Source organism: Pholcus phalangioides, unplaced genomic scaffold (genome assembly GCF_987345545.1).
Source record: "Pholcus phalangioides strain wild (caught in Gottingen) unplaced genomic scaffold, Ppha-v1.0 ptg000014l_1, whole genome shotgun sequence".
Taxonomy (NCBI): Eukaryota; Metazoa; Arthropoda; class Arachnida; order Araneae; family Pholcidae; genus Pholcus; species Pholcus phalangioides.
This window is the reverse complement of record NW_028301607.1, coordinates 18138730-18166509: the sequence shown is the minus strand read 5'-3', so window position 1 is coordinate 18166509 and position 27780 is coordinate 18138730. Positions and strand designations below refer to the sequence as shown.

Below are 27780 nucleotides of genomic sequence, written 5' to 3'. Positions count from 1 at the left end.
TTTTTTTGATGGATTTCGTTGCTATATTACTTGGTAGGTGAAAAGTGTTATGGTCATAGTTTCTTGTAATTAAATATGCTGAAGAATGCACACGCTTCTGTTGAAGAATACTGAATGCAGACTTTAAGCCCGTGAATTAGATCAATTCGGCTACGGCTGCGCGAGGGAAACCAAAGGCTTGGGTAAATAAAATAGATTTATATTTTTATTTACACAATTTTAACGAACTCTCCTCATATGTGATAATCATAGTCCAGCCATTGACTGTTACTTCTAAACAAATAAAAAGTGTTTCTCGGGTCCTATGAGATGAGTTTCATTCGCACGTAGGAACTTCATTGTGCGCAGAATCATTTCTGAACGGGTGTGGCCTCGTGTTCAACGCTAATTACCTAGTACAAGCGAAAAATGTACGAAGCCCTCTATCTCGTTCTTTTTTCACGGATATCACGGTACATGGTTATAATGAGAGAGAATCTTGTTGTGTGGCCATCGCCCACCGACAACGCAAATAAAAAAAAGGGAAAAAAAGTTCCAATTAGAAAAAGAAAATAGAGAAATAGAAGGATTGATAGAAAAGGACGATCTGTACGAATTACAAAAAAAAAAAAAAAAAAAAAAGAGGAACCAGTAAGTATTAATGTATCGAGCGCATGTGTATGTCTGCTGAAAGTCATAATGCAAAAGATGAATTATACTAGTAAAGTTTTATTAGCACTAGGGTTAAATCACTGGTGCAACGGTACAAGTTCACATTCGCTAATCGTCCCGTATGTCGGTTTCACCGTTGATATACGCTTTAGGCAAAGAAGCTAACTTCAAGTCCAAGCTGAGGAAAACAGGCTCATCGACGAATTCTTCTCATATGTGATAATCATGATCTACCAATCATCTATTACGCCGATTAAAAGAGTCACCTTTTAAAACTAATAGAAACTGAATACAACCCATCTAGATTGAATAACATATATCAAATGCCGAAAACAAATGAAACGTTGTTCCAAAAGAGTTATACCGCCCCAAAAATGATGAATCTATACCATACAATTAATCATACAAATAATAATGGAAGATCCAATCACAATACATTTATATTCTCAATAAACACTTGTCTTGAACCCCATATTACAAAAATAATCTATATATATAAAATTGATTTTCTGTCTGTGTGTGTGTATGTTCTCTATACAAATCTACAATTTTAGATCGATCATCGCCAAATTTTGCATATATACCAAATGGAACCCGACTTGAACGATAGGCTATTTTAAAACTTCGTCAGAGCAAGGTAAATGCCCCAAATGCCCAAATGGGCGAAAAAACTGTTGGCAGACAATGGTTTTTGGGCCTCAACAATTACTTTTGGAACGTTTACTTTGGTTACCGTGGTTCACTAGCAATGCGTTTTAGACGTGTATATTAGGGTGGAACGAAAAAAAAAAATTCTAAATCACTATTGTAATAGAATTTAAAATATGCCTTTATGTGAAGAAATGCCATTCCTAATTTTTTTTCCCAAAATTCAAACTTCTTGAGATTCCTCATCGCCCCTAAAGGTTTTACGCACGTGTGGAATTCTATAACATGACAACGCGGAGGAGGCTATCCTATTCCCCCGAGCACGTGATTCGTTAAGTGAACTGGATATTTTTCCCTTGTTTCCAGTATTCATCTGCAATCTTACCCCTTAACTGACAGGGTGTATAGCAGTCAAAATGACGACCAGAAGCTTTTATTGTGACTTTTTAAGAAATCCTAAAGAGATCCCGAGAGATTCTCGGGTCTTGCCCACCTATGGCGATGTTATGCTTTGTTATTTGCTGACTCAACGCAATATGAAGGCACAACAATCAAGAAAAGATCCAGCTATTGCAGACATTCTTGAAATTATCGTGCAAAGATAGAAAATATTTGGAAAACTGCTTCAATTCCTACGGTTTCTCACCAACGGATGTGCAAAATCTGATCGATTAGCTGCAATTATTGCAAATGCTGTGCTGGAAGATGTTGGGTTATTGACGAAAGAGAAGCCAAATATGACAACAGAACGGATGAAAATAAGACGTGAAAGAGCATCACAGAGAGTTCTTTCGCAAGATAAAATTCGTAGAACAAAATGTGCGAGGAATATATTTTGATGGTCAAAAAGACAAAATCTCAGTTAATGTCAAAGACGGTGATTCTTTCCATAGAAGAACCATATCTGAAGAACACATAACTATATTGCAGGAACCCGGGTCAATTTATCTCGGTCACGCAACTCCAAGAAGCAGTAGAGCAAGGGATATAAAGTCATCAATTCTAGACTTTTTGAAGAAAGATTTTGGTAAGAAAGAATTGATGGCGATCGGATGCGAAGGAACTGTTACCAATACTGGTTATAAAAATGGTATTATCAGATTAATAAAGAAATAGGCCATCCCTTGCAATGGCTTATTTGTCTTTTTCACTTCAATGAGTTACCTCTAAGGCATTTTGTGAAGCATCTAGATGGATTTTCTATCAGTCCACACGGGCTTCAAGGTGTTATATCGGAAAAAGTTTGGAAAATTGTGATTACCTATATATATATTGTGATATTTAAACCAATCTCTAATAACCTTCAGATAATGGACAGTGGCAACACTGATTTAAGTGCAGATCAGATTATCTTGTGGAAATAATATGGGCAAAAAAACTGAGAATCAAGAGAATTCTAAAAATTAGAAGTGAAGGATTTTATCAGAAGCACAAATCCGTACATTCCATGTTCCGAAAATAAACTTTTCCGCTAAGCACTATTCGAAACTAATTGCACGTGATCAAGTGCGAGTGACTGAACCACCTATTATAAAAAATCAGGAACTGGACCCCCAAAAATTATCTGAACCTGCTTTTCCATCTATACCGAATTTTACCGTGTCACACACAAGCAGTTGAACGGTGAGTACGACTCGTAACTGAAACATTTCTTGCTGTATCAACAACCGAGAGTCGTGAAGGCTTCATTCAAGCCAGAGTAAAATCAAGGAGTACTCTTCTATCGTTTGAAAAAAAGTTGACTATTTTACAAAAAGTGAAATGTAATAAGTGTGAAAACAGAGGAAGCAATATAGAGGCATCCTCCTGACACCTATATCGTCAAACTATGTTTTTTTTTTTTGTTTTTATAATTTGGAACATGGTTATAGTTTTGTCCCCACCTCATCCCCCAAAAAAGAATTTATTTTATATATATATACAGTATAATGTTTACATAGATTTTTATAATGTGCACTTAGAAAAGTATTTTTGCTCGACCTTTAGGGTCCGTGAGGAACCTCAAGATATTAAAATTTTTTCCTAGATTTTGGTATAACATCTTAAAACCTTGAAAGGCATCTTTTGAATACTAAGGCAACATCAATTTCCAAAAAAAGTGAAAAAACACCCTTTTTCGTTCCACCCTAGTGTATATGCCTTTACAATGGTTTGTCACTTCTTCAATGCTGTACGTATATGTATAATAGTTTATGCCTTTATCCTTCCAGTAACGAGAGCTTTTTAAATAAAGATCATAATCATCATCAGCATCGCTTTAAGGGTCAGGCAAAGGGTTATCTCTCATAGAAATATGGGTTAAAATTGCCGATTTTACTGTAGAAATGCGGAAATTTGGTGGGATTTTCTGTCACATCAATAATTTTACTAAGGGAGTCTTCCGATCCCTTATCAACATGTAATATTATAGGTTGCGGCTTGATAATCATAATCATAACTCAACGGAGAAAATATGAGTCTGGTTTAACCTTAGATTCACAAAATATGCAAAAAAAAAAAAAAAAACCTTCGCACCAAAAAAAAAAATTGATAACACAAACCTGATGAGTATAAATTAATTTTTGTATAACCGAATGAGAGAGATAACATTTACCGTGATTTTAATAAGCAGAATCTATTGGATTTAATCATTTTACATGTTAATATATATATTTTTTTGTACTTGAACGGCTTTTCGGATGTTGTCCGACGAGACCAACGGTTAAGGAAATAGCTATTTTGCAACAATGACATTTGACCCTATATATCGAATTTATTTTTCATCTGTCTCTAAGTTTGTAACTCTGTGAGTATGTTCTTGACACAAATGTACAATTTTCCACCAATCATAATAAAATTTTGAACATAATATGAATATAAATAATTAACAATGATTTTGAACATAAATAATTAACAATTAATATATTTTATTAAGTAATATATCATGTATATAATAATATATATAATATGACACAACATAAACATAAGTTATTTGTTCTCGTTGTCGGAGCATCAAAAATGTAAAACATCGTCGAAAAACTGTCCGACAACAGACAAGGATAGCCTAGGACAAGGATGCTCAGCCTTTATGAGAGTGTGGGCCAGGCCTCGATTAATTTAAAACGTGTCGCGGGCCACTTAAGTGATTTGGAACAGCGCCACAGGTTACTTGAGTGATCTGGAAATTTGCAGCGAAACATTCAAGTGATCTGGGTATGTACCACGGCAACACAACCGATGTAGAACTGCGCCGTGAGTCACTAACGTGCCGCTTAGTTCCTTTTTTAGAAAATTAGGTTTGGGGTTCCGGACCACATTAGGTGACTCCGAGGACGATTTGGTTCGCGGGGTTGAGAATGTATGGTCTAGACTCTAGACCATACTTTCCCAAACTTTTTGTTCCATCGCCCCCTTCATCAACAATTTTTTTCCTCTCGTCACCCCCAACTCAAATGAGCCCATGGAATTCCGTGTTAAATCCGTAGCTTCTATCATCCCTGGACCATTTCATCGCCCACCAGGGGATGATATTGCCCATTTTGGGAAACACTGAACTCTAACACAGTTTCCCAAACTGTTTATCCATTCCTCCATTTTTCGACATTTTTTGTTCTCTCGTCACCCTCAAACTCAAGCCAACTCATAGGATTTTACACTAAACACATAGCTTCTACCAGCCCCTTGGACCATTCCATCGCCCCCAAATGGCGATTTTGCCAATTTTGGGAAACACTGGTCTAGGATAAAGTACACTGTCGATTGACCGAAAAGAACAAAACCAAACAAGTGTATCAAAACAGAGATGAAAAGGTATTGACCTTAAGGTATGTAACCTTAAGTAGCATAATTCGAGAAGATACAGTGAAGAGGGGTATATTTTGGGCAGTAAAAAATTAGTTCTACAGATAAAACTCGGCAATTACCATTGCTTAGCATTTTGGCACTAAAGGTTTTCACCAATAACATTATAACACACACACACGCACGCACGCAAGTACGCACACGCACGCACACAAGCACACACACGCACACAGAACAAGTATTAAAACAAAAAGAGAGGCGACTGATAAACATAACCATTTTTTGATTCAGGCTGACTTTTTTTATTGCACTTTCTAGTGATAGGTGAAATTCCATCGATTACAGACAGAGGTGGTGTGTGGAAAGACAGAAAAAAAATGTATGTATGTTACCGAAACATACAAAATGAAGAAAACACGGTAAATTTCACAAAAACAGAATAAGCAGAGAAGGATACTCAGACAAACGGAGAGAAATATAATGAGAGACCGTTCATCATTTGTCAGCCCATCACTAAATGAAGGGGCGCAGCCGACCAATTTGAGGCTAAAGATAACTTCTTGATACAGTTGATGAGTGTTTCGTCCTAAAAACTAACTATTACCCCTGACAACAAACACTGTATTCCACTTACCGAGTATTCAGTTGTCTCTCTTCACCACCCCTCCACCATTTCATACTTTTCTTTTTTCTCACTTCGATCGGAGCACAAAAAAAAAAGAAAAGAAAAATAATAATAATACTTTACATGAACGTGCTCCACAACGTTATCGCCACCTCAGACAAAGCCCACAGAAAAGTCAACGAAAACCAAGATCGAAAAAAAAAGCACGTTAGCTGATCTTTCCAAGTCCAAATGACATGGTAACAGACGAAAGCTATAAGTAACGCACACACGTTATGTGACATAGGAACATCCCGCTTTTCTCTTTTTTTTACTTTTCGTTGCGATGGAACTAATACCGTTTATTTCAGGGGTGCACAAGCTCCGGCTCGCGAAAGTTTTTTCGGTAGAAAAAATATCACCAGTAACAGGCTTCCCATATTTCGTCCATTGTTTTAATTATAGATTATAATAACTGCATTATTATCCAAATTAGACCGATTTCAAGCCCAAAATAAAATGTTAGAAGGCTCTCAGGATTAGGCCAATTCCAGGGCCACCATTACAAGACGCGAAGCCAGTAGAGAAAATGATCTGTGGGGCTCCCTCGAGGTTGCACAATAATTCTGGTTTATTTGTTGACTATTATTTGAAATAATCATTATCATTTCCATAGCTGAAACATGGCCATCTTTTTTTTCTTTTTTGGAAGAAAATTTAACTTCTTTTATATTACCACATATGCGAGACTCCTTCAAGCGCGGGGCCCTGTGTGGCCGCATCTGTCACATACCCCTGAGGGCAGTTTAAACGAAAACTGAATATGTATGTTCAAATATAAATAGCCATGGCTGTTTGCAGTGCATTCATGGCGCAAAAAAACAGGATCAAAACAACATGGGCCTTAGAGCCCTGTCTGCTCTACACCGCCTAGTGTAAGCCATAACAGCACTACAAACAGCACAAATGTAAATCAGTCATAACACATCACTCACTTCTCTTCTGAAATATAGATGGCAACTCTGAAAAATCAAATACAACACTACACATTCACTCATACTGTTAGGTACATACACAGTTACACCTCCGACACAACTCAATAGGTAGTAAATCACCCATAAATGGTGATAGACCTGAGTTGTGCTCGGTTTGAAAGAAAGAAAGAAAGAAAGTGTAAGCCATAACGTCAATTTATGACTTTTTGGGACAACCACCGGTCCACTATACGCATACAATGCTAGTGCCTGAGCGAGACATATTATGTAAAGCGTGTGGAGAGAAACAAAAATTTCTAGTTTTCCTCTGCTTTTCTAGCACGGGTTGCGTTCATCTGAAAAAAAAATCATTCACACCTAACACCATCCGGTCAAAGCAAAGTTAATGCATGGCAACATCAATCACTCAGATCGTTTTTACGATTCACATTCACGTCTAAATGGGGTTGGCGGGGAGGGGGGCTTTCTGATGACAATAAATACTGAGAGTTGGAAAATTTTAAAAAGAGCAATTCTTTTGAAGTTCTCAATGGTCAAAATATCCAAGTTTTACATATTATGGTCTCTGAAATTCGCTAATAAACTTAAAGCTATGTTAAATAGAAATACCAGGCCACAACAGACAAAATGTCCAACGAGGTGGCTGACAAAAAGATACCAATAACAAATATGGATGTCATGTATTTCACAAATACAGCAACTCAATTAAAAATGCAATTACAAACAAAATTACATAAAATATTATACAATGCCCATAAAGAATACTAATGGTTATCTTATTCTAAGTATGGATAACTTCTCGATTTACCCTAACATGCTTATAGTATTTCTTTTTAAACGTATCAATTCTATTAGAAGTTACTAACTCCGAGGATGAGCTATTCCATTTATTAACAACCCTATTAGAGAAAAATTCCCTGCGATACTGTAACCTAGTGTGTGTAACCACTGTCTCTTACCAAACGATACTGGTGTCCCCTTATAAAAGCAGTCGATTGACGGTGTACATGGTCCATCCTATCATTCCCGTTGAAAATTTTGAACATTTACGGCTCGAAAATTTCAAAAAAAGGCATTTTTAACAAAAAAGTTCGGAAAATAGGCAAAAAAAGGTAGTTATGACATTTTGCCTGAACTTCGGGCTCTACTTATAAACAAATCTTAGGGAGAAAATCAGAGATACAGCAAGTATACTTATATTTCACTAATATTGTTTTGTTACTTTTCTGGCTTATTATTATTGGGTAACTGTATTCAGGCAATCACAACTATATTTTTATGTGGTTTTTCCCTAACATTATTTACTTTTTATGTTTATTTCATCTGTATTCTTTATTTTTCCCAGTCGCCTTATTGGGCAATTTGCCTGTTGCTGTTTCTGATTTTGTATTTGTATTCTTGCGCTTTTCTATGTGGTTTCATCCTAATAATTAAATATTTTACTTTTTATTTTCTCCCATTTATCGAAATGTGAAGATTTAGATAAAATTGAAAAATTGGGGGTTAAAAAGAAAAAGCAGATAAAAGCACAGGACGCAATGCAAAAAACATGAAGGAAAGACCTTTACACTGCAAGACAATATCTATACCTGTTATGTAACTGCGAGCATGCATTCGGGTTGTTTCGGTGGAAAACAGATAAGCTGTGTTAATGATCCGTAGCGATTCAAAATATATTCGGATAGCCAAGCGGAATGATAAAAGTAAAAAAAATTAAAGGAGAATAAATTTATCCCCGCAATACAGCGAAGATCTTGAAAAGTATCGAAACCACGGAAAAAGTGAGAGAGTTCGATTGTGCCTAATTTAGCCCCAACCTCTTCGAACACTTTTACGCTGTTTCCCCCTACCCTCGTTCCTTTTTTATCACCATAAGAACAGGCTGGAAATTTCGCGTGAGGAAGGTTTAAAGTTTTTAACTCCTACAGCAACACGCTGCAGCATAGCAAGATCTCATTCATACTATACACAATGCGCAGGCACGGTGTGGCCCCACCGACAGGCTTTTTTTTGTCCTACCCGTTTTACAAAAGGTAAAGAATGAAAAAAAAAAGTTGTAAAACTACCCCTCCGATAAAAGACACTATGATGGATCTTCTTTTTAGGTTCAACATGTCCCGGAGGAGGTTTCGAAAGGATAACTCGAAGAAAAGTAAGTTGGACGGACGCGCGCTCGCGCATGCGCACACACGCACTACAAAATCTCCCCCACGGGACAAAGAGAGAGAATATAATCGAACTTGAAGAGAAAAAAAAAGAAAACAAATGATGCATATATATATATATATATATATTTCAAAAGATTCATGAGCCGCAACAAAAAATTTCATGCAACAAAATAATGAATTCTTCGATGAAACTCGAACACAACATCCACGCGAAAGAAACGTTGACTAATATAAAGAGTTGGCGAAAAATTTTGGACAAATTTTAAAAATTAACTTTAAAAAATCAACCAGTTGACAAAAAAAAGGATGCTATCAAGGCTTTGAATTTTTTTTTTTTCGTGAATAATAAAAAGTTCAAAATTTCACTCACAAGTGGTACTGTATCACGAGAAAAACAGCATAGCAACTAAAATACGACACACACATAGCGCATAATTAATGTTTATTACGATTTGCGTTGCAGGAGGCTACCGCATTTTAATACGAACACTCTTTCCAGCTTAGGCTACATCTAAACAGGTGAAAGGTTACTATCACATTTCTCATAATGTGAGAAAAGTTTCTTGGAAAGTTTTCTAATGAAAAACGTGGTAGTTTTATGTAACGCAAATCATATGCATTATTTGTGTAGTATTGCGTGCGTGATGTCGATTATTTCCTGATACAGCCTGAGAGTCAAAAATTTATTTATTATTATTTTATCATTCATCAAAAAATCTCGATGCCTTGGTGAGTATTTTGGTGCAAACCGAACTTTTTTCACGTGAACTGCTTGAATTTTTAGAATGTGCCCAGGACTTCCCACCCACTCGTAACACGAAAGATGTTTTTTCCGTAACGAAAGTTAATCATAAGTACTAGCACATTTTTTATATACTGAGTAAATAAATACACACAGCTAGTAAATTTTTCCCATTAAACATTAGGTATTCGAATTTTCACCCTGTTTCTCAGACAAAATGTGATTTTGTTATGATAGGAATGCGATAATTACTAACTCACTGTCAAAAAACGGTATGCCATCGAATGTGGAAAAATAATAAAAATGAAATGCAAGAGGAAACCTTATTTTTTCCGGAGCAATATAAGCGTAATGAATCGTGTATTTTATGCGGGCTTCAGCGTGAACATAACCTTTTTCTTCCAATAATATTTATCTTCAGATGACCAAGTTGTTTGCATTAGAAATTCCCGACCGCAAGAAGTCATACGGGCGGTATGTCCAGTACATCGAAAGTAAACCTTCCAAAAAAATAAAATAATAATGACAACAAATATATATATATAAATAAAAAAAAGAATCAGTGAACTATGACCACTAGAAAATGGATGTTTGCGCGATGAGCGCAAAAGATATTAATTTGCTGTCCTTTCGCATATAACAGTATTCGATACCTTAAGGGGGTTGTAATCGGTCTCCACTGAGTTAGTGCCAAGCTTTGTCTGGACCAAGTTCCGAGATCAAGGGTTCTCAACCTTTAGGAGAGCACAGTCCTCTTCATTGGTTTGAAAATATGTTGCAGGCCACTATAATGATCTGAAACAGTACCACACAGGTCACTTACATGATCTGTAAATGTATCATGGGCCACTAGGTAATCTGGAACTGTACCGAGGATAACATAAGCGATGTTGGCCTGAACCGAGAGCCTCTTAAATGCTCCGAAACTGTGTCGAGTCACTTAACCCATACAGTGTCAATCCCGTGATATCTCGTCTGTCTAAAACCCTCTTATTTCGGCAATCCCGCGTTCGGCTAGCTTCATACTGAGAGCTTTGCCTGATAACATGTTCTCCTTGTCGTGTGTCAATGAACTGCCAGTGGGAAACAGAAGAGGAAAGAAAGGATGTTTCCCTTTGTTTTCGAGGTTATACGATTATGCGTACAGGATAAAGTATAAATCACAGAAAACGGTAGTTTTTCCCCTCTTCCTTGTTTTTCATTATTATTATTTTGGGCTGGGGAAGACGCATTTATCAGCTCACGCGCAATCAAAAAAAAATATATTCTTCTTGAAAATAGGTGACAATTTTTCTAGAAAGTTTCATGATTTTCACTGCGGCAGTTATAATGCGGATCAGGAAAAAATTTAAAAACCGCTTAAAGGGTTACTATAAATGCGTCGCCAGCTGCTTGAGTGATCTGGAAATATGGCGGTGGTCATTCAAGTGATGTGCACCATGGGTCACAATGTGGGTTTCCAGTCATTCGCTATATTTTCACCCTCATTTCTTCGGTCTGAGAAACATTCCGCAAAGACCCCTCAGAAGCCTTCTGTGAAGTTCCGCGTATGCATAAACTACCTTTTGAAAACTACTCTTTTATAATGCAAGATGGTGGCCAGATACAGAAATAGAAACACTTGGCATCTGATCGGCGAGCTAGTAGATGAATAGCACAGAACCCTATGAAGAACAAAAAGAAAATGCCTTCAAGTTAAATCGTGGGCTCTTTTTTTTTTTTTTTTTGAAGAGCCATGTGCTCCAATATACATGTATAAATTTAAAAAAAATATTCAAATTCCTTCTTCTCTAGAAGCTATATTGAAAGCTGTATCTGAAGCAAAAAAAAAAAAGAAAAGAAAGAAAGAAATTGACCATATATATATATATATATATACGACTTTCATTGTCGGTTGAACTTGAAGTTCTGAGACTAATCAGACAACGACAAGATGAGGGGAGACAATCATATTCTTTCTTCTGCTAAAATGAAGCATGCTTTAAAATTTAATTAATTTCTTTTGTCAGCATCCCAGGTATAGAAAGAATCCTTACTATTTAGTAAACTTTGCCAAAAGATGGCAGCACTAGAACGAGTAAATACATTCAAAACGAGTGTCTCCTCTAGTCGCAGGCGCTCAACTTGAATGATTGCTTCGCGGGTTTGTATCATGGTCATTGATTTCCCTCCACGGCTATGCCACAGGTGAGTCCTTGTTGGTGAGTGCTAATTTTTTCACGTTAGAAACGCTTTCGAGCGTATATGCAGAGTTGAAGAAAGACCGTTAGTTGTAATAAAAAATTTGCTCTCACAAACAAAAAACAGTACTCTCATTATTTTTTGAATCTTGGATATTGGCCGGGTTTCAATCACACAAAACCTATAAATCAGACCTCGTTAGTTTGAATAAAATTCATTGAACCAATACATTCCTTAACTCTCCTCCCTCACTTCTTGATCTACGACCCACGCATTCGCAATAAATAACGTCTATGGATCATTTCAAGCGAAATGAGAGGCTAACTCCCTTCATTTCTACATTGCTTCGGCAATTGTTGAGTTTGCCAGTAAAGAGTAATATGCTTATAAAAATTTCAGAGAAAATACGTACAAAAATATACGAAGTTGTTCGAAGGATTAGAATAGCGATTTCAAAATGTGTTCGGAGGACCTTCGCGTGCCCACTATTAGCTAAAGTAAGTTACTAAAGGGTCTATGGGATGTGTTTCAGAATAAAGCGGGAATCAAAAGAATCAGAATTATATCGTCGGCGTTCAAGCAAAATCCACTATAAGTCCACAAAAGTTTTTTTGAAGGACTACTGCAGTTGACTAAAATTTTCAATTAATTATTTCACGATATGAACCAGGGCCGTAACTAGGATTTTTGTTGCCCCACAGTTTTAAAATTCGGTAATTTTGTAACGGTGTTCTTTGTTCCCACCTAAAACTGCCGCCCCCTAAATTTTGCCGCCCGGGGCACTTACCCCCCCCCCACCTCTAGTTACGCCCCTGATATGAATAGGTATGAACCACGAACCAGTCGTCTAAAAATCAATAAATCTACTGTAGGAGTTAGAAATCCTTAAAATAATTTCTAATATTTTTCCATAATGGCTCTCAACAGTTTAAACTGACAAAATCTCAAAACTGTACTCAGTGACTTCTGCTTTTTTGAACGCCGAAGATATAAAATTCATACATCTATAAACCATTCGTGAACATAGCATAATGTCATAACGTTATATCACAAGGGTGATCAACCTTTCGGAGATTGCAACTTCGTTGGTCAAAAAACGTGTTGCATGCCACTTAATGATCTTAAACTATAGTGTAGTGACGATCACCATAATCGGAAAGATGTATGCCAAGTTGTATATATAAACTATTTTAATTGAAACTTGAATGAACAAGAACAATCATTACACTGGTCAACAATGTTTAACTTTTTCCCTTACATGAGTAAAAATAAGTTTTTCCAGACTAATTTTGCGGCACTGAATTCATATATGAAATTGTTTCTTGTTCCGAAATTTCACAACAATTTTTCATCTGACATTCTTGACTGCACTTCAATATTTGTATTAAAAAAACGTCTCAAACAATATTTGCTCTCTATAAATGATGTTGAAAGCTATTTTTAATATGCAATATACACTGCTGGCCACCCAAATTGCAACACCAAGAAAGACAAGAGATATCGCAACAATATTTATTTTGTAGATAACATGTTGACCAAGCATCAAATGATTAAATTTATAGACTTCTGTGAAGTGTGGTTCCTGCCAAAATCAGTAGCCAGAGTAGCCGCCATTGTTGGAGATCACCGCTGCCACACGCCTCGGCATTGATTCAAAGAGACTTTGGATGTGTTCTTGGGGTACAGCAGACCACGCAGCTTCCATGCGTTGCCAAAGTTGATCTGGTGTGGCAGCTGGGGATGTAATCTGGGTCAATCGTTGAGAAACCATGGGCCACATGTTTTCTATCGGCAAAAGATCCGGAGAGCGAGCTGGCCAGGGAAGCAATTCAATCTGGCGATTGACGAAGAACCTTTGGACAATGCGTGCCACGTGTGGTCGCGCATTATCCTGTTGAAATATGGCTGTGGGCAAGCCCTGAAGGTAAGGAAGGACAACTGGCTCCAACACCTCGGAGATGTAGCGCTGGCTTTTTAAAGTACCGGCAATGCGTACTAGAGGAGTGCGAGAGTGATATCCAATACCGCCCCATACCATAATACCCGGTGCAGGACCAGTGTGGCGGTGCATAACGCAGCTGTTCAGCGTCCTCTCTCCACGGTGTCTCCAGACTCGAATCCGACCATCGTGGTGTTGCAGACAGAAGCGTGACTCGTCAGTAAAGACAATTTCATTCCATTGTGCCGTCCACATCCTTCTTTCATCGCACCATTGGCGGCGGAGACGTCTGTGGTTCTGCGTCAAGGGTAGACGAAGCAATGGACGTCTTGCGGACAGACCACTCTGCTGTAAATGGCGTCGAATGGTACGCGCAGACTGAATGTGCTGTGCTATGGTTCGTGATGTGGCTGAGCGATCCGTCACTGCCATACGCACAATACGCCTGTCATCACGTGAAGTGGTGCACTGAGGTGGATGCGATCGAACACGTCGGTCCGTCGTACCCTCCTGCATCCAACGATCACATATCCGCATTACAGTTGTTTGGTTTCGTCCAACACGACTACCGATTTCCCTGAAAGATAATCCACAATCTCGGTAGGCCACTATCCTTCCTCTGTCGAACTCGGATACTTGATCAAAAGATGATCGCTGTTTTCTACGAGGCATAATTGATCGTTTTTTTGAAAAAACCACAAGAAAAACACAATTGCCGTACTTCAAATCGTCGAAATCTCCAAGCCTTAAATAGCGCTTTGAAGTGGCGCCACAGGCGCGCGTGATGTGCGTCTGCGCTGAAATTCTAATCATTTGCATATCTCACCTCCGCTAATGCATGTTGTAAATTTCATATTATTTGCATGCTTCCTTCAGGGTGTTGCATTTACGGTGGCCAGCAGTGTATTTTTTGCCTATTGTGCTCTCGCAAAAAAATGAAAACACTACCCCATCACTCAAAAATTTCTGAATCGCATCTTCCGTTGTTGTCATTATTTATTTTAATACTAATTATTTGCTTCATTTATAATTTATTTTATTTATATTAATAAAACAAATCACTAATCTTACTTTAAATCAATGTAATATTTTGTGTCTGCGTATATGTGTGTGTATGTATGTCATATTCATTAGACAATTTCTCTCTCTCTGTCTTGCATTTTTTCATTATTTTGTTTGTTACTTATTTATTTATTTTTAATTATGATTAGTTTATTATTAATATTTACTATTCCTGTCTGAAAATTGACTCAATAATAATCGTGTCCCCCGGTATGGATCGACAACGATCCCTTGGATGGATTTTCTTCGTTTTGTCAATGTAAGTTTTATGATGTGATGAATAAAATTGAATTGTATTGAATTGTAAAAATCTCACTCACGCACAGTTTATCTGTATGCATTATGAAAATTTTTTTGAAATACACATACACTATGACAAACTTACATACCTTGAAAATGGCGATAATTGACATATTTTCTTAATAACAAATTATAATATATTTATTACGATGGTTATTTTACCATATACATCGTTGTATATGAGAGAGAGAGAGAGAGAGAGAGAAAGAGAAATAGCAAAAAAAAAAAATATATTTTCTTCCCTCATACACATACATAAATATGTCATATCCATAGAGTGCACGTGCATATACACAAAACGAAATTTATACCAATTTTTCCAGTATTTGAAAAATAATTCTTCTTTCTGGAAAAAGCAACAATAATCACTCATCATTGAAGGGTCTTACCTACCTTGATTCCCTAAAAACCCCTTCACTGCAGACGTAAACTATTGCCATGCAGTGCGTTCTATGTGAAAACAAAACAACTGATAGTTTCCTTATTTGAGTCACAAATACTTCTTCTAGAAGAACTATTAGAGAAGAGAGTCTAATTTAATTTCGGAAAAATCTTCTTTTAGGTGTGAAAAACCTGGGAAAGATTTGTCCATAGTCTTCATAATGTTTTCCATCAGGGCCCAGGGGTTTACGTAGGATCTGGAGGGGGGGGGGGTGGTATTCACAATGATTTAATGATTTTCTTCCACATAAATTATTAGTTATAAACCTTCAAAAACATTTAAATTAACAGAAATCGATTAAAATAGCTGATAAAGGTATTTTAATTTTATTAGTCTTTCGTATTTAGTCTTTCAATACTTTATTTTTTTCAAAAATATTTCTAATTTTTGATCGTCTTGGGAGGAGCATAAGCCCTCGTGCCCCTCTGCGTACATCTCTGATCAGCCGCAATTTAATGTGACGTGGTATCAGCAAAAAATATAGCAAAACTTCTTTGGAACATTAATGCATCTGCGACATTGACTTTTAGCACCATTTTTTGACTAAACGGTTGTACATCATACATAAACTTAAAGCGTTCGTTTCTCTCTTTCAATCAAAAAAACTGAGAATCAGGTTGAAATTAGAGATAAAAGAGTGTTGCCGTTCTCCCCCAGTTTTAGATGTCAAAGAGTAGAAATATGAGATTTCTAGTATCATTTCACATGTATAGTCTAAATATGCAAATTTTGAAAGTTATACAAAATTATATATCATACAACAAAAAACTGGACGTGATGGCCATTTTTCAGGTTTGATCTGGAAAATCAACACCCAAAAGTTCATTAAGAAAATTTTGTAGATCAGTGTTGCTATTATAAGTACAGCTGAAACATAAAGTCAAAGTGTGGATTAAATACACCGAAACAGTTCGTTTATTGGCAGCTATTTTTCCCGATAACTTGTTGTCAAGCGCCATCTGTATGTTGGGATCTCATTTGCATGTGCATACGCCACAGTGCCGTGGGTCACTCAAGCCATATATCAAAATGCCGCAGGTCCCTTAAGTGGTCTGGAAATTACGACTTTTCGCTAATAAAATAAGGTTAATATTTTTTATTTATTAAAATTATGGATATATTATGCATAATATTATGTTTGTCGTTGAACATTCCACTTGAAAAAAATGTCAATAAGGATGTACAGACAAGACTCTATGTTAGTGCATCATCATCAACATCGTAGGAGGTATTTCCCAATTTCCTGCTGACGTTTCGCGTATTCTCAAATTTGATCAGCAGTTGACCTTGTCTTCTCCCTCAGAATTTGATCAATTCGTGTTTAGGAGAGAGGGGGGGATTTGTTTTGCAGCAACAATCAGAGACACTGCCTTATATCGAATCTTCTTCGAGCACGATGATATTCAAAAATTATGTTCGCATTCAACGACGAAGAAGACGTAGAGCAGTAAAAGGGTGGAGGAATGTTCTTTAAACGAGGAAAGAAGGAATCTCATAGAGTTTCGCGGTGGGGGGGGGGGGGGGGGGGGAGAAAGAAATTTAGAAATTTTGCTGACGCCGAAAAATCACGGTCCTGTGCACGACGAAGAGGCAGAGGGAGTACGAATAGCAAAGTTATGTTGGAGTCACCGTTTCTCTGGCCATCGATCTTTCTCGAACGGAGGGATGAAGGAACAGTGAGAAAGCGAGTTGGGAAAGAGGTTGGGGAGGAAGTATATGGCAGCAGGCGGTATGTACATCGCATCGTCGGTAGCAGTAGGTAGGTACCGTTTTCATCAATCTGTCCTGACATGTCGATATCGGTTACGGATCGATTGTGATTGATCTTCCCGGTTTTAGGCTTATCAGCGAGTGAGTGAATGCGGGGAAACTTTCATTGGCACCAAAGTGCGAATAAATTATGAATTTTCCACGAGGATGTAGAATGCATCGCGGAATCAAACAAAAGCCGAAAGCGTATGAGGCAGTTTTCGATTTCTTTTGTTTATGCCATGGCACGACTGACGGCAGTCGATTCTGATGCCTTTCTTCCCGAGAACCTTCACTCACTCGGCGGCGGATCCTTCCCCCTCCCCCAATATTTCGCCATAAACACTGCGAAGAGCGATATATTATATTCTATTTTGTCTTTTCACAAAACAAAGGACAAATAATGATTATATAGAAAAAGACTCTCCTTATTGATGAGATTGAAGGATTCCCGATTCGTATATTCTGACATAGTAGTAGCACCTGATATACATGGCGCGTATGGTATATTACTGGCGAACCGTTGATCCAAAAGGCATACTCCCACTCAGAAAAAGTATCCAAATAACGTGTAGTACTCAGATATGCCATTTAAGTTGCAAGTATAGTTATAAAATAAAAATATTAACTTTTTATAAGACACCCTGTTCTCCAAAACCCAATTATAAAGTTGTTCCCCTTTCTCTCCTGATGCAAGCACAAACAATTCTACTTTTCTATGTGCAATATTCACTGAGATATTCGAATTCGAAAAAAGGAGGACATTTGGGGTAAAAAACACTTAAATACGAGTAAAACGGTTTATCCGATACTTGATATTCATATTTTTCTACTAAACTTTTTTGACATTTTTCTCTCCATGAAAATGTTATTAAAATTATTATCGTTGAAAATAAATGTTGAAAAACACGATGCCAATGATCCTGCTCAATGGTCGAGACCTCGCCACAATCGAGGTCGATTCCATTAGGGAGCTAGCTAGAATTCAATAGAAAGACGTACTGCTATGAGTAATAACGAGCCGGTACAGTGTAATAAAAGTGGATTAATACACACTAGGTGGACGGAATCGGTGGTTTTGCTGCGTTTAGGCTTGATAATGTGTATGATGAATTGGGAATCTCGAGTCTCTGACTCGGGTCCCAGCGGGAATTTTTGGCTGATGGTGCAGGCAGGATTTTTCGTGCTATGGTAAATTTCATATGGTCCATGGTAAATTTATGATGTGAAAAGCAAAATAAAAGATAAAACGTTTTAGCAGGCACCATATAAACAGAGTTTACATTCCTAGATATATACCAGGTGTAATAGAGGAATTTCGCGTCTCATGATTGGTCGCAATGAACCAATACGTCCCTTATAGGCGAAATTTTATTTCACGAAGTTGAATGGCATGTCTTTTTGTTTCGTTTGAGCTATTTAATTGCATCTGAAATTCGATATCTGATGTGGTTTACTTGGTAGAGTATATGACTCTAACACATACGGAAAACTGGCTGAGTGAGGAGATATCGATGTTTCAGGGGACCCGAACCCCGGTCTCTCGTTTGGCGGACGAGTGCTCTACCAACTAAGCTATGAAGACAGATAGAAGATCCCCTCCTAGGAGCGTATGTATATGTTGAATAGCTCCGTGCAATAGACGGTGGCAACATTCTGCTAATAGCTCGTAGATGACATCAGGGCCACCAGATGGCGGTATATGGTGAAAGACGTCACTCTCCCTTGTTAATACGACAGTTTTGAAAAACTGTCCCCGTGAGGGCAGAGATGAATTTTCCTTTCCTGAAACATCGATATCTCCTCACTCAGCCAGTTTTTCGTATCTATCGTATTAACAAGGGAGTATAACATACGTCTTTCGTCACATAACTGTGACAACGAAGGTCACATGTTCGAATCCTGTTCAATTCGCTCAAGTAACTCTTTTTTTTTTCTTTCCTTTCATCTTCGTTTTTTTTACGATCTTTGATTTATTTTTCTTCGTAATTTTTTCAAAACTGACAGAAGGTGTGAACGATACTTTTATGAGAGTTTATCAGGCAATTTTTGAGAGTATTTCGATGTGTAAAAATAATTATGTATAATAAAAATTCAAAATAATAATAAAAAAGTATAAAATAATAAGAAAAATTTCCCTGACTTTTATCTTTCAAACTTCTCCAGCCGTTATGCGCATGATCAGCGCTGATAGTTTCATAACTTTAAATTTCAATATAAACCGTAATTAACTGCGAATGATCCGCTGCTGCATAAAGTTCGAGGGCACGAATTTCGCCACTTTGAAGAACACTTGTTCATGATATAATCCGAATGTAATATTATTCACTAGCAATGAAATTTTTGGGAATGTGAGAAGTTTTTGGTCATGTGTCTGTTTAGAGAAAAATGTAAGTTTTTCCACTGGAATTTAATATTTTTTTTAAGAAATCATTGGCAACACTGATTTTGTTCTCGAAGACATTTCAGTGTGTTTAGGATGATTTGGGGGAGCTGATTTCGAAGTTTTCTGGTTTCTGATTCTCTAGTTTTTGAGATAAAGTGAAAATTAAATTCTCAATGCTAAACAGTGTACAAATCACATTGTTGAAACTATGCATTATCTCAGAAACTAGAGCTGATTCGGCAAAATCAACATCAGTTTTGAAATCAGTAGCCCCAATCTTATATATAAATGTGAAAGTATGTATGTATGTATGTATGTATGTATGTATGCTCATTATACAAATCTACAGTTTTAGACCGATCGTCGCCAGATTTTGCATATATACCAAACAGGTCCGGGATTGAACCGTAAGCTACTTTAAAAGTTCGTCAGAGCTGGGCAAATGCCCGAAATGGGCGAAAAACTGCCGGGCAACAATGGTTTTGGGGCCTCAACAATTACTTTCGGAACGTTTACTTTGGTTACCGTGGTTCCCAACAATGCATTTCAGACGTGTATATGCCTTTACAATGGTTTGTCACACCTTTAATTCTGTTATTATAACAGTTTATTCCTTTATAACGGTTTGTCCCTCTTTTCCAATCCTCCCAGTAATTGAAGAAAACCCGGGATGCGCCGGGTATTTCTGCTAGCCTATATACAGGGTGTCCTGTAAGTGAAAATGTGGCCCTTATCTTATCAACCGGCCATTCTATAGGTATAGTTTCAATTTAAAAAATGCTTAAAAGGCGTTTGAATAATATTCGTTGCACAAGCTGGACATCTGACGTCACTAACAACAGAGAACAACAACTACGACGATAAAACGGAATAAAAATGTTCTACGCCAGCTGATTAACTCAATGCTCGCCTCAAATCATCAGCACTCTACTTCACCAAACACCAACTCTGGCCATATCGCTACATTGCAATTTACTGCCATTAGTGAGATGGGTTGGAAGTGAAGGTGCTGTCTATCGGTGGTCGACTCGAATTTGTTAGGACATCAACACTCTGGCACGAAGCTAAAAAATTATCATTATCCACCAACATGCGAGTTCAACTGCAAAATGACTGCTGTCATTTTCACATCAGTTGATCAAACTTGGCAATGGAAGAATTCCCGTAGACCCAAGCACTGGACTGATAACGTTCCCAAATGGATTTTGCCAGCTTATATATATAAACTCAGTTCAAGAACTTGCAGACAAATTTGGTCTTCCCAAACATTCAACAAAATCACCAAAACCATGAGTGGCTTTGTGAGAGTGCGATTCTGGCACCAAAAAATGACAGTGTGAACAAGATCAACGGAAAAATCCTAAAAATTATTCCGGGAGACTCCACATCTTACAAATCGGTTGACACTGTCACAGACACAGCGCAGACAGTTCTGTATCCTGCAGAATTTCTGAACTCTTTGGATATTCCGGGTGTGCCACCACACAATTTGACCCTCAAAGTCGGAGCACCTGTAATGCTTTTAAGAAAATTTGGAGACACCGATACTCTGCTATGGCAACAGACTCTGCGTGAAGAAATTGCACAATTGCATCATTGAAGCAACGATTCTAACTGGATGTTACAAAGAAAAAGAAGTCTTCATTCCACGTATCCCAATCATCACCGAAGAAATGCCATTCACATTCAAGCGATTACAGTTCCCGATTCGTTTAGCTTTTGCCATGACAATCAACAAAGTGCAAGGCCAGTTGTTAGCAGTGGCAGGTATCAACTTACTTGAGCCCTGTTTTTCACACCTTTTCGTCACCTGCTCGCGTGTTGGTAATAGCAAAAATTTGTACATCTACACACCAGAGGGAAAAACAAAAAATATTGTGTATCCACAAAAGCAATTGCCTCAAGTTTTTAATTAAAATATTTAAAAATGTGAAAGTAATTTTCTCTTACTTGATGCAGAAATTTTTTTGATTAAGAAATAATTAATAAGCTATACGTATATAAATTTTTTACGGAGCGGGCAACGTCGCCGGGTATAAGCTAGTCTATATATATAAAATTGATTTTCTGTCTGTCTGTCTGTGTGTGTGTCTGTGTGTGTATGTTCTCTGTACAAATCTACAATTTTAGATCGATCGCCGCCAAATTTTGCATATATACCAAATGGGACCTGACTTGAACGATAGGCTACTTTAAAATTTCGTCAGCCCAGGGCAAATGCCCCAAACGGACAAAAAACTGTCCGGCATCAATGGTTTTTGGGCCTCAACAATCACTTTCCGAACGTTTACTTTGGTTACCGTGGTTCCCTAGCAATGCGTTTCAGACGTGTATATGCCTTTACAACGGTTTGTCACTTCTTTAATCCTGTTAGTATATGTATAATAGTTTATGCCTTTATAATGGTTTGCCACATTTTCAATATACTCTCAGTAATGAGGCTTTTTGAATAGACGTCATAATCATCATCAGCATCGCTTTGAGAGTCAGGGAAAGGGTGACCCTCATAGAAATCAGTGCTAAAATTGTCGATTTTACTGTAGAAATGCGGAAATTAGTGGGATTTTCCGCCCCATCTATAATTTTAAAAATTGTATTGAATTCTCGATTTTTGAAATATTCAGTTCGCTTAGAGATATACGAAGCCCAGGAGATTAAATATGAAGTAATTAGCCAAACCTATACTTTTGAGTTGGATATTCGAGCAATATCATTGATTTCATTTATATCTTCTCAAGTATGAAAATTAATGTCTTCATATTGTCTCTTTTGATATTCATTTGCATAAATTCGTGCGGGTTAGGATATTTTAAAATTAGTTATGAGCCCGTGAAAAGTGCACCGGAAAAATTCCACAGCTTTAACTACGGATTTTTGGAACAGACAGATGGATAACTTGAAGTTCGGGGGGGGGGGATCGAAATACCCAGCGGCCCCTTAAAAAAAGAAAAATATATATTCCTTTCTACGTTTCTGTGTAAATCTATATTTGTTTATTTCATGAATCGAGCAGGTCGCCATATTGGTTAACTTGTACACGGTTTGTATGTCCCTCAAGAAAAAGAGAGGGAGATATCACGTGATCCAAAAAATCCTCATTGAAGAAAACCCGGGCAGCGCCGGGTATTATAGCTAGTTTACTATAAAGCCATTAAGATTTTCTTAAGAACATAAAAAAAAATCGTGAGCAGTGTAATTATTGTTACTATTACTATTATTATTCTGTTGAATACAATATTTCGTCTTTCAGCCTCTCGGGAAAAAAACGCAGAAAATAAGCAGACGTACTTGATGTGCATCAAGAAATGCAGAGATTTTTCTAACGTATGAAAATTTATTAAAGTGAAGAATTGATTACCGTATTATTAAAAACACATTGTTTCATTTATAAGATATTTTTCAGTTGCACAATATAAAAGTTAGTGAGTTATTTGGCGGAACGCTCCGCCCCTAGTGACGTTTTACTATATTCTTTACCAATCACTGCGTGCTAATTTCTCCAGTTCTAGTAGAACTAAGAATGTAACTGTCTGCCGCCGCCCCATGTGAGGGCCGATTTTTTCCCCTCTTCTTGAAAGGAAGCAAGTTGAAATATTGAATCCGCAAGAATAAGAAAGAATTTCATGGAAAATTACCTGGACATCGGTCACTGTGTCTTCGGTGGATGACTCGGAATTTTTACTGTTAGGAGTGTCGGAGTTTCTGGAAGATTTGTTTGTCGACAGATTGATGGCGACTTCACCGTTGCGATCGTCCATCATGTCATTATCCTTCCGATTGAAAACTGGAAAAGAGAATTAAATTACTAGAAGACGACACACGCGAATGAATGGAATGAAATGAATATGTTATACTGCATATTATTTGTTTTCATGCTGCACACCAGTTCAAAATAAGAATCAATTTAATTTAAAAATTAATAATGTTTTCGGTTCTATTTGAGAGGAGGCAGCACAACGTTTTTCAATTTTAAGCAACATTTGTGTTCATTCGGGCAACTTAAGTGCTCTGGAACTGTGCCACGCATCACTCAAATGATCCGTGGCATATAATTACGGATTACTTGATAAATCTGGGGATGTGCTGCGGGTAAATTGAGTTATGTAGAATTGCACTGGGGGTTCCAAATGCTCTAAAACTACATCACGTGTCACTCAAGGGATCAATTTTGAGTTCACAGCCTTCAAATAACATTGAAATTAACAGAAATTGATTATAATAACACATAAAGGTATATTCTTCTGAAATTTCACTTGAAAAAATATTTTTTGCATTAAAAATAATAAATTCTTGATCGGCGGGGGAAGGGGGGGGAAGAGAACGAGCCCCCCCCCATGCCTCCCCACCTGCGTACGTCTCTGATTCCACCAATATACGTTAGGATTCAGAGGGGCAGAGCTGATGACGAAATTGCTGACGGGGGGGGGGGGGGGAGAAATCAGAATTTTTTTTACTTTTGCTGACAATGGGGGGGGGGGGCCACAAATGGCTAAAAATTTGCTTACGTAACACTTGAGCGGCCCAATCGAACTTTTTTACTAAAAAGGGCTCCGCGAGTTTGAGAAGGTTTGAGAACCGTCGAGCACGAGTGTGAAAATAATTGTTTTATAGATCTCGCCAGGAATTACGAGAGGCGATAAGCAGCCGGCTAATGTCATTTATATTAGTTTTTTTCAACTTCATTAATTGCAATCCGCCGCCAATTTTTTTGGTTTTTATGTGTTTTTTGGTGGGATGAATACTGGAATTGTTCCACCTTTTTTGAGGACGACACCTTTTGGACCCTTTTCTTGTGAGATATAAAGCGAAAATCAATAGTGTCATTGCATTAACTTCTATTTGATTCCTCTATTTGGATTATATTACTGAAAAGACTAAACAGACACTTTTTTTCAGTGTTTCCCCTTATAAATAGAGAAAAGCATCCTCATCTCACTAAGCTGGGGGGGGCTTTGATAATTTAGCGAAATGTTTCGCGGACCAGCAGTGGTCCAACGGTTGAAGAAGGCAGGTTGAGAAATTTTATTTTCTGGATAGTATGTCAAAACGAATTTTTGGAAAGAAAAGTTGTTTGTTTCGTCGGGGAATCGAATCCGTGGTTATATTGTATACCTGTTATGCGGGCTGACCAATACACCAGAGGCACAACCTTCACTTCTGTATAACACGGATTATTATCGTGAAATGCTGAGTGGAGGCATTGCGGCCTCCTTTAACTACAGCAAAAGCCATTCCAGGTGGCGATGGTAATGATGCGTATTAAATGGAAATAAAGGTAATCAATACCGGTGTATTGATTAGCGCCCTTGCCCAGTTTGCAAGAGGACCTAGGTGCGATTCTCGGAAGAAACAAACAATTTTCTTTTTTAAGATTCGTTTCGACATAACATACAGAGAAAACCATATTTCTCAATACATTTTTATCTCAAAAAACATCTCTATATTTGCTGGCTAGGGCTAAGGTTGAGAAAAGTTCTTTGGCAAGACTTTAAAAAAAAAACCCAACAAGCTTATTGGTTGCATTCGCTCGAATGTAACAGATACAGTCATTGGTTGCATTTTTCAAGTTTTATAAAACATTTTTTCTAAAATGGGAGTCGAACCCGGGTTCCTCGTTTACCGGACGAGTGCTCTCACCACTAAGCTACAGAGGTATACGCTCCAATGAAGGAAAATCTCTATTTCCTCTGTAGCTTAGTGGTGAGAGCACTCCCCCGGCGAACGAGGGACCCGGGTTCGACTCCCGGTCAGAGGCAAAGATGAGTTAAAAAAAAGTCAACATTTCAAAAAATACATATTTTCACAACATCCAGTTTTCTGTATATTTTAAAATAAATTATTATATGTTTGTTATTAATTATTTACTTATGTTTTGAAAGGAGCGAGTTTTGTTTTTCAATTTTTCTTCTTTTTTCTCAAATAACGAATCTTTACGTTTCCCTCGATGTACTTGTTTATTCCTGAGAATAATTATTCCAAAAATTATAAACAATCACAATAATTATTCTAAAAAATTTTGAGATCTTTTCTTCGACTTTTTACGAAAGCAAACACAACTTTTTGCCCCCCCCCTCCCCCCTCTCTCTCTCAGCTATGGTTCAGAAAACTACTGTGTGCTGCGAGTCCTGATTCAAACGTTTTATTTATTTTATAAGAGACAATTTAAATTTTTTTCTCTCTCAGTAGGAGAGGCGAATGAAAGTTGAAATTGAAACGAAAATCCGCGACAAATTTCCGATAATTTTTCGGCAGGCGTTATTAGGAGAGCGAGTGAAAGGTTTTCGTATAATAAGGAGACCGCTGTAAAAATCTCTCTTTTGCCGCCAAATAATGATTTTTCCTTCCGACCGAGAAATTGCGACGAAAATTAGAAGACGTAGGAGAGAAAGGGAAATATATAAATGAACAGTTCGAAGCATATTAAGGGAACGGTGTCCAAAGATGCAATGGATATAATTTACGCGACCTGAATTGCTTAATTAGAACGAGATGTTAAAGACCGTCTCTCTCTCGGTACCGTCAAAAAATTGCTATCCCGCCCTCGTCCCGATTCACCCCACCATCCACCCGATCGAAAATCGCTCGTCGACTGACTGCCTCCAACCAACCAACCCAGAGCGGTAAATGCCGATTTTCAACCAAGTGCGGCAAAAGGGAAACTAAACACCGTCAACTAAATGAGCGGAGACGAAGGCTGACGGTTACCTAATTAGCCTTAAGACGTCAGCTTATCGAAATTTATTGCTCATCGTTTAGCCCCCTAATGACGTCATTGTTGATTACCGGCAATCTTAATTGACTCTAAATGAGTCTGTGCTGTCCGCTTTCCGGTCGCTCTCATTGCTGTCCCCCCCCCCCCCGCACACATGACAGTAAAGGGGACAGGCAAGGTAGGCGCGTACGCATATTCTAATAAAACGATATTATTTCCGCCTCCAGTCCACTTCCCACTGCACCCACGGCGGCCAAACCTGGGTAAAAAAAGGCGTATCGATCGCCACGTCCACGGTTTAAAGTCAACATCATTCGTCATTTATTTTTCGCAAATGGGAACCTTAGATCGAACGCCCTATTAAGAAACCGCAAAGCAAATAGCTTCTGAAAATTCACTTACACTTCTTAGATTGTTCACACCATGAGGCTCTTATATGCTTACAAAGTTGTCCAAAGAGAACCAAGGACAAAAGTTAAAACTCAAATGTTTATAAGTTCGAAGACGGGATTAATGATGACCCATTATTGGCCTACTTTCAGTCTCACTGGTAGCTTAGAGCAGTATTTTTAACCTTTTTTCGCCCATGGTCTCTGTGTGTGAAAAAACCATGTTTTTTCTCGAGAACTCCCTCCCCCATCCCGTCTTACAGAGAGCTTTTTGCAATCCAGAGATCCTTCGTACTGATTATTGGATTTTTTGAGAAAATTTATATTGAAGAAGACTTTCATAAGTAAGGTTTACCTCTGATCCAGTGAGAGGGAGGTTCTTTGCAGTGCCATCTCAACACCATGAATCCTCGGGCAGAAAGTTGCCCTGGAGCCCCTAACTCAGCTGGAAGCAACAGAACACGTATTTACTTACTATCGCAAATCATGGTGCAAAATCTCATCATGAAAGACCCTCTATTAACATAAGGCTCCAGGTCATGCCTAGATGTGCCTCATGTGTTAAGATGACTTTGGTTCTACGCAAAGCCATTTTAGCAACATCGGGGGGACCCCTACCTGGCTGGGGTACGTGGGACCCTTCTGCGCACTCAAAATCCTGGGCTTTGTCGTCCAGATGGGTGCATGTATTAAGACGGTCCAGACTCAATGAGAAATTTTGCTTCATTCTGAAAGTAGTCACACTTTTCCCAAAATATTTAATTTGAAACTTCATATTCCCACATCTGATTTTTTTTTTAAAAGCTCTTTTTTCCCTCCCCCCAGCAACCTGTCATGGCTCCCCTTCAACCTGATTCTTACCCGTGACTCCTTTGGAGTATCTCAGGACCACAAGGGGGAGGAGGACCACAAGGACCACAAGTAGAGAAACACCGGCTTAAAGAGATCGATCGCGGATTGTTCCTTATTCACATAAGTTTATGATTTTTAAATTCTACGCATAGTATGCACAACAATTCTCAACGGAAGTTT

General features: G+C 37.8%; 1 protein-coding gene across 4 annotated transcripts in view; it reads right to left on the bottom strand.

Moving 5' to 3' along the window:
- Window positions 1-27780, bottom strand: part of LOC149078233 (uncharacterized) — a 575966-nt gene that overhangs the window by 314967 nt on the left and 233219 nt on the right. For all 4 annotated transcript variants that reach the window (XM_089241835.1, XM_089241837.1, XM_089241838.1 and 1 more), the window contains exon 3: window positions 23283-23431. In XM_089241835.1, coding sequence (XP_089097961.1) covers window positions 23283-23408 — 126 coding nt within the window. In that variant the 5' untranslated portion in view covers window positions 23409-23431. The remainder of the gene's footprint in view (window positions 1-23282; window positions 23432-27780) is intronic.